Source organism: Solanum dulcamara, chromosome 7 (assembly GCF_947179165.1).
Source record: "Solanum dulcamara chromosome 7, daSolDulc1.2, whole genome shotgun sequence".
NCBI classification, from domain to species: domain Eukaryota; kingdom Viridiplantae; phylum Streptophyta; class Magnoliopsida; order Solanales; family Solanaceae; genus Solanum; species Solanum dulcamara.
In genome coordinates this window covers 65,824,294-65,832,929 of record NC_077243.1, presented here as the reverse complement: position 1 = coordinate 65,832,929, position 8,636 = coordinate 65,824,294, and the positions used below count along the sequence as shown (strand labels likewise).

General features: G+C 34.5%; 1 protein-coding gene across 1 annotated transcript; it reads right to left on the bottom strand.

Moving 5' to 3' along the window:
- Positions 1 to 1,597: 1,597 nt before the first annotated feature.
- Positions 1,598 to 8,121, bottom strand: LOC129894455 (probable WRKY transcription factor 4). The gene is made up of 4 exons (XM_055970163.1): positions 7,406 to 8,121; positions 5,699 to 6,393; positions 5,429 to 5,587; positions 1,598 to 2,149 (listed from the first exon to the last, which is right to left on the bottom strand). The coding sequence occupies exons 1-4, from the start codon at positions 7,787 to 7,789 to the stop codon at positions 1,870 to 1,872; spliced, it is 1,518 nt and encodes a 505-aa protein (XP_055826138.1). The 5' UTR covers positions 7,790 to 8,121; the 3' UTR covers positions 1,598 to 1,869.
- Between the last annotated feature and the right edge of the window lie 515 nt (positions 8,122 to 8,636).

Below are 8,636 nucleotides of genomic sequence, written 5' to 3'. Positions count from 1 at the left end.
GCATCATTTTATGATGCAGATACAGGTGTTACAGATCATCAATAGGTGCACTTTTTATCATTTTATTGTTGTTAAGTATTATATTTCTTTTGAGGTAGTCATGGACATGTCATACCGTCTGATAGTGTTAGAGTCTTCATAGACAAAATTTAATGATGTAATAGGAGTAGTTCTCTTTTGAAACTACTTCTTCTAAGGATTATTTCTTTCATTTGATGTTGATGATGGCGAGCCCACATAAGTATTCTTATTTTCACTTAAGTCTTCTGCTGATTAATGAATGTGTGATGAGACCAAGTGGTTATCTCGGAGGCTAGAGATGATTTCTGAGTGCCGATCACGCCTAGGGTACCCTCTCGGGGCGTGACATAAATATAACCATTCATACGAGGCGTGACTAATTTCAATCATACCAAATAGAACTCTTTGCTATATAGATCTGTAAATAGCCAAACCAAACTACTAAAGACTGAATAATTAATGATAAGATTGATAGTACATCTGAATTATTATTATTATTATAATATATAATAGTTGCTTTAATTAGGGTGGGGTTCAGTAGAGGACTTAATAATAAGCAACTCCTCAACCACCCCAACTCTGCAGATTATTCAGTAATCAATTAAGCAAATAATTGAATTAAATATGTAGACTTGGAAGGAAAGACGAAAGACATTGCCATTCTCACAAGTTGGTTGACTTAGGGTTCATGAAACCCCACTTAGTTCTTTAGTCCTTGCTAATAATATCCCAGTTTTTTTAATAATTGTCGTCACCTGTGATTCAACTATTTCATCGAATATCTACTACTCAAATATAATATAGATATCTAAGTAACTTTATCCAACAATACTTAAACGAAATTATGTAGTAGCCTATGTTTTAAGATCTGAACTAGGGTTGTTCAAAACCGAACCAAAACCAATAATCTGAACTAAAAAAGGTTATTGGTTTATCAGTAGTGATTTATTTGTTTTGCAGTTTAGTAACGATTTTGATTTTTTTTTAATCGGGTTATTGATTCTTAATGGTTTGAGACTTTTTCTTTACAGATTAACCGATAACCAGATAGTAAATTAACAAATAAATTATATTTATACCATTCGATATATAAAGTTTTTAACTAAGGACTTAGTTTCATACTTTCATTTATGACTGTCTCAAACTCTCAGTATTCTACAAGGTGTCAGTATTTGCTTTTGGGGTACATTTGATTTGTTACCTTGTTTTTTTAGTGATATTCAATAATTTTTTTATGTGAAAACCTAACAGGATAACCAAACCAATAACGATCAATAACCAATAAATTAACAACCAGTAAGTCAATATCCTAATAATTTTATACCAGTTTAGCATGTCTACACACTGGTAACCAATAAGTCAAATCGATAAACTTCAAAATCAAACTGAATCGACTAATACGAAAACTTGAATCTCCCAATTCTTTTGTGTTATATATACATTGAAACACAACATAATGACCTTTACATAGAGAACACACATGGATAAATCCTTGCAACTGTATATTCCTTTTTTGTCCTTAATTTTTTTAGAAAAAAAAAATAATAAGCAAGATGGACAGGTGTTTGGCTTGGAATATTTGCTAAAAAGTTCTTCGAATGCAACTAATTTTTGAAGCTGACTCCAGGAATTAACAGAGAAGTCAATTTCAAACTGAGGACAAACTATTACAACATCTTTTACTAACAATATATAGACATCTTTAGCAAGTAGCCATAGATTTACAAACAATTTCTAAGATTTGTGTACAGACACATTTCATCAGCATGAAGTTTTCAAAAAGGATTTTTTCTGTTATTGGTCTCGCAAAAGAAAAATATTCACCTTTTTCCCTTTTAGTAATGCAAATTATGCTGCAATATGTTCCTCTTTCAGCTGCCTACACACTGGTATTTCATTTGTATGAAGAGCAACTTTTTCGAGAAGTGAAGGCCTCCAAGTTGCAATCTCTTGCTCGTTCAACTGACGACTACTATTTTGGGCTGAGCTATGGCTTCTGTTTCTAGCAATAGGAATATCATGATTGTGTTTGCCCTCGTATGTTGTTATGACAGCTTTTGGATCTGCTGAAGCCCTTTCAACATGTTTGCGAACATTGCATCCAGGGTACGTGCAACGATAATAACTCCTGCAAATCCAACACTGACTGCATTATAGATGTTCATAACAACTCGAGAGAAGGAATTAAAGGTACTGACCCGCACAGAAAAAAACACAAATTTTAATCACATAAAACAGTGAACATGAGAACCACACTCGAAAAGATTTAAGCTCCTGAACAAGACATCATGACAGGGAATAGTACTTAATTCTCATGTCCAAAGGTCTTATGGTGCTAGTTTTGATCAGATGCATATGACAATATTTTTGCCACAAGCTTTAGTATCAAAACAGAAGCAACTACTTCCAGTTTCATCCTGAAATTCTCAATTCAATCAATGTCTCTTGCCAAAGTAAAGCTCCATCAACACGTGTAGCTATGATCCTTATGGTTCATGGCATAGCAAGTACAACACTAATATACAGAATGGCCATGGAAAAGGAAGAAAGAGTGTTTTTCTTCACAGCTCCATTTCATAGTCTATACCAAAATCGGCAAAGACTAGACAGCCTTTCTGTCAATCCATAGGAAGGTCTCAAAATAAATCTCGCAAGGCAAGAAGGAAAAAGAAAAAAAGGGCAGCCCGGTGCATGAAGCATTCTGTCAGTCATGCAGGGTCTGAGGAAGGGCCGCACTTAAGTGGTGTGATGTAGGCAACTTGTAGGTCATGGAGAGAACTTTAATGCTTCTCCAAGGCTCCCCTTCGCAAGAAGGAAAAAAGCAAAAGAATCCTCAAAGCCAGTACTGAATTAATATCATCAACATCAAGCTTTTAGACAGTTATCTACAATGGCAGAAGTTATCATGCGAACTAACCAGGCAGGCTTCTCCAAACCGAGGAGGAAAAAATCACATTTTTTTTAATTAGATACCAAAAATTTACTATTGAGTCATTCCATACTAGAAATAATCGCAGGAAATCCTTTTATAACTTGGATTCCTATGTCACACGATAGTCCAAAATCAAGACAATTAGTTGAATCATGTGAAACCAGTTCAAAATTTAATTGGTATCTTTTTTTTTAATGACCGTGGTGTCCGGGCCAGCTTTCGTGCACCTAGACTAATTGGTATCTTCTTTTTATAAGCAAGTTGACTTTGATTCTTGAATAATTATCTTCTTTCAATTGGAATACAACAGAATTTGAGAGGAGGGTTTCTAAGACCAACTTGGGACAAGCAAAAAAATGAAAAGGTGACATCGGCAAAAGTAATGAAAAGCTATAGTAGAACATCCCTCTTTGGTCATCTGTGATCCCAGTTTCACGAAATGAGCAGCAAAGAGCCAAGTAAAAATTGAATGAGAACAGGGATCAACACAATACATTTTGGCTTTTCTCTCCATGAGATGAGCCCAGTGCATTGGACCGATGGGTAAGGATAAGAGAACTGTGGTGGCCTCTCGAAAATATGTCTCAGGGTATTGTAGAAATAAAACAGCTAGCTACATTATCTCTAAGAAAATTCTTTTGAAAAAATTCAGTTTATTAGTACCTAACTTTTAGGATTTTACATTATTTTTATAAGAGTCCTCTGTGGCTCGAATTTAGGAGTTAGTTTCCTCTTTCTTTGTTATTTGAATTTGCAGATAAGTTAGTAGCATATTTTTTATATGTTTTAGTGAGAAATTAAATTTTTAAATGAATGTCTCTAAGTTAATAATAGAATAATTCCCTTTGACAGCATTGCAGAATTTGTGTCTATGGAAAATAAGAAAGTCAGAATCAAGAATGGTGACTATATTCCTGCAAAAGGAAAATGGGGTCTTGCAACTAGTCCAGGTACAAAAATAATTTCAGATGTTCTTTACGTGCCTGATATAGATAAAAATTGTTGAGAATAGATCAGCTAATGGAAAAAGGAATCAATTTGTTATTTGAAAACAAGTACTGTCGAATCTTTGATGTCACTAAGCAGGAGATTTTACAAGCTAAGATGAGAGATAAAAAAACATGAGTCTTGCCAGACCAATGATGAATTGGTAGATTGATTCACAAGGTCAATTCCAGCCGAGACTACAATCTATAATTCCTGATCCAAGGAGTGTTGAAAGTATGTCACAGAATATTGCAGAAACAATATGACTAGCAAAATAACTAGCTATATCATCTCTAAAAGATTTATTTTGCAGAAATTCAACTTATCAATAGCTAACTTTTAGGGTTTTAATGTTTTTTTTATTAGAGTCCTTTGTGGCTTGAATTGAGGAGTTAGTTTGGTCTTTCTTTTTTATTTGTAATTTGCAGATAAGTTTGTAGCATATTTTACTATGTTTTTAGTTAGAAATTAAAGCTATAAATGTATGTCTCTGAGCTATTAATTTAATAATTACCTTTGACAGTATTTTAGTATTTTTCTCATATAATTTTTCTCTGTTATTTCCCTATTTCTTTTGTTAAAAAACCAACATGGCCTAAAAAGTGCTTGGGCTCTATACGTACGATGTAGACTCCATCGGATACATATCGACCTGCTTTCCTTTTTTTTTCCTTTTCTAATTAAGGTCTCAAAGCTTTAGGAGGCCTCTCTTGATGCCAACTCGTTTCATTGAGAGGAAAGTTTCCTAGAGCAACTTGGGACAAACAAAATATTAAAAGTAAAATCAGCAAAAGAAAAGATAAGCTAATGTGGGACATCCCTCTTATGTCATTTATCATCCAAGTGTCAGACAATGAGCACTGAAGAGTGAAGAACCAGATAATTTTAAAGAGACGGGGATCCAATGCAAACCTTCTCTTTTTATCTCTTGTTTCTTGTTAAGGTCTAAAGCAAGGGTTTACGAGGCTGGAAATATTTTTCTCAGATGTAATGAAAGATAACATGTAAATAAGACCAAATTAAAATCCAGGAATTCAATAAAGGTGTTCCTTTGACTATTATTAATCAGTAAAAGCTGTTCCAATGATTCTATAAGAAAAATATATTTTTTCCTATTCAATCTATTTTTTTTTTGTTACTGAAGAAGAGCAGACTTCTTATGGGTTAAACCTGCAGGAACAGCACTCAACAACATCACTCAGTGCAAAATCACACGGCACTAGAAAGAAGATTTTATGGTACTTAATACCACATCATTGAAGAATATAACTTGGAAATAGTAGTTGATTCCTAAATTATTTATTTTGCATTTGTGGAATGCCTAGGAAATATCCAAGTGGAATATCCTGGACAAATGACAAAAAGCAGGATACGTGCAAACACCACTGCTTTAGTCAATTAAACAGTAGACCAAGCAAGCTGCGAGCAGTAAACCGACTAACGCATGCTAAAGGTCGCAATTAAAATAGATAGAGTTAGAAGAATTACCTCGGATGATGATTCCCCTTTACCACTTTCTGCCCATATTTACGCCACTTGAACCCGTCATCCAAAATGTCTACTTCACTCCTTGTCTGCACAACGATCTTGGATTCTGATTCCGCTTTATGTGATGAAGAAAGAATAGGAGTCTCAACTGCTGTCTTCCTGCATCATGATAACTTGGATCAGATAAGCATATTTGTTTCTCTTCCAATTTTCTTTTATTTTCAAAACAGAATTATTTTAACTCAGCAGAAGAATGCTGAAAGAACTTACATTCTCTTCACATTAGGTTCATCATCATGTTCCTTGCCTGCTGCTGTTGCAGTGTCCTCAATTTCATCACATTCATTCGAAACAGGACGTTCAGATGCCATTTCAGCAGACACCTGTTCAGAATGAGCAAGAAGAGCCCCATTTAAGGTGTTGATTTCTATCTCAGTCTGTGTTCCAATTTCAGGGTTAATGTTGGAGCAGTCTGAACCATCCTGAGCACAACTGTCTCTTCTGCGTTTACTGGGTTGAGGAAGTTCATGGTTGTGATGGCCTTTATACGTTATCTCAGTTATTTGACCATCAATGGATCGCTCAACCTTCTTCTTGACAGGACATTTGAGATATGTGCATTTATAGTAGCTCCGAGGGCATTCACTTGCTTTAACCATCTTCTGGCCATATTTCCTCCAATTGTAACCATCAGAAGCTGGTCTATCGACTGAATTAAAAGATGGCTTGTCCTCAGATTGAGAAATCTGTGGCAGTTCAATTTTCTTAATCTTCTGGTCTGACGACATAATATCTAATTGAGGTTGTAACGAAGATTCCTCTGGTTCAGATGTCCCTAATACTTGTGCTGATGTCCCTTGTGAGGAGAAATGACATTCAGCTTGAGTTTGTAAGTAAGACTGGGATAATGCTGCCTGTGCTGTAACATGTGCTAGGGCCTGCTGGTGTGACATTCCAAAAGGACTCTACAAGGAAAGGTGCAATGAGTTTATATACAAACAACAAGATGCCACTATAATTGATAACTTTGTTTAACCATTATTGGTTTTAAAAAAAAAATGAATCCTAGGTCTAGTTCAACCCAAAAGCTACAACATGAGGTGAGAATTTCCCAAAACCATATAAGGAGACGACGACTCATTTTGTCAACCAATATGGGACACTTAACGCCCCCTCTCACCTAGAATGGACATCTGATATGTGGACAATATAACATGGGGTTCCAACATTGGGCAACCAAGAACATGGATGAGACTGACTCTAATACCATCTTAAGAAAGTGGATCTTGGACCTAACTCAACCACAACAGTTAGTTCATAAAGTGAGAATTGTCCAAGATCATATAAGGAAAAACCAATCCATTTCGTCAAACAATATGGGGAACATAACAATTGTAAACAGTCATGAATTCATCATCATTGACAAATACGTGCGGATGTAGCCTTCTGGGGTGATGGGTGCGGGCACTCTCCGTCTCAAACTATATAGAAAACATTTTAAAAAGACAGTACTAAGTGAGTTAGCACCCATCATCACCTATTGTCATGAAAGAGTAGTGGTAACAGCGGTACTCCACACCCACAGACTAAATGTGTCCCTTAGACAAATTCTTCCTTACCTATGTAGGAGTCATACCCAACAATGAAATAAACCTGTTAGGAATCCAAATATGTTTTTCCTGTTCGGGGTATTATACAACATTTAATCCTGCAAAAAGAGCTTCTGTTGTACTAAAAACCAAGCCCCAAACTTTGTGTGAACCAAAACAAAAGCTTCCATAGGTGATTTACTAAGACTAGAGCTTTGACTAAAAAGTAGCAGCAATTGTCCAGTAGTAGATAGTTACTCCTATACCATATAGTTGAATTAAAGAAGTGATAAATTCACTAATTTCAGAAACCCCAAAATCATACTTTTTATAGAAACAAAACATAAGTCTTTAATTATGATTTATTTATGGAAAAATGAACAATTACCTGAAGTGGAGAAAGAAATCCAGGTGAATTAAGCAATCCAGAAGGACTAAAAGCATTGGGAATCGTGAAGAAAGGAGAGTGAGCCACCATTAGACTCATGGGTCGGTTCTGCTTATACCCTAAATTCTCGTCTTCTCCGGATGAATTTTCAGGCAAAAGGGTAGGCGGTTTTGCTAGTGGAGAAGCCATAGCTCCAGCAAGAAGCTGGGAGAAAGATGGGTACTCGGATTCAGAGAAGAAGCTGGAGACGAGGGTCATTGGACCTGGACTGAAATAGGGCATATTTCCACCACCAAAAATTGATTCAAAAGGGGCTTTAGGTGGGATTGTTAGTGTTGAAAGTGAAGAAGCTGAAACTGCTGGAGCTTTGAATTTTTCCCCCATTTTTTGATTGGGAAAATTACTAAAGGATTCACCCAGAAAAAAAAAAAGATACTTATTTCTAATCAGTTGTTAAGAGGATGAAGATTCTTGAAGATAAAAGACAAAAGATCTAAAGACTTTTCTGTTTTCAGTTCAAGAGTTTTGAACAATTTCTTGATCCTTTCTTTCTATTTCTTCTTCTTCTTCTTCTTTTGCCTTTTGTTGGTGTCTGAGAATGTGCAGTGGGTGCAACAATGAATGATTTGTTATATTGAAATCTGTTTATTGGTTACAGCTTTTGTTTATCTGCCAGTGGTGTTTTTCTTGTTTGCATCTCCTCTTCAACTTGTCTATTATTACTCTTAACTCATTTTCAACTTTGTTTTATTTCATTTTGATTTCAATTTTATAATTTTAAATATCATTAAAAAATTGAAATAAAATATTGCTTAAAAAATATAAATATCTTTTAAAATAAATTAAAAAGAAACGTAATAACAAAAAAAATTGAAAATTAGGGAGGGAGGAAGGTACTGATAATATAAAAACATTTTCACATACGTGCAAAGGGGATTGGGTTTAGAAGTTGATTTTATTGGAATATATACTATTAATTATGAGTTTAGATATAGTATTTATTATAGAATAATTATTTATTTAATTTTAATAAAAGTTTTAATAGATCATATATTCGTTTATGTGTCCATTTACTTATATAGTAAATGATTTAGTGTATAGAGTTTTAGCTTGTACACAAAGGATTAAACATTGGTTATTATAAATATAAAATTTTTTGTTCACAATCTAAGATGGAAATTGGACAAGACATCAATATGATCCTAACACAAGATTATATATAATTTATCTT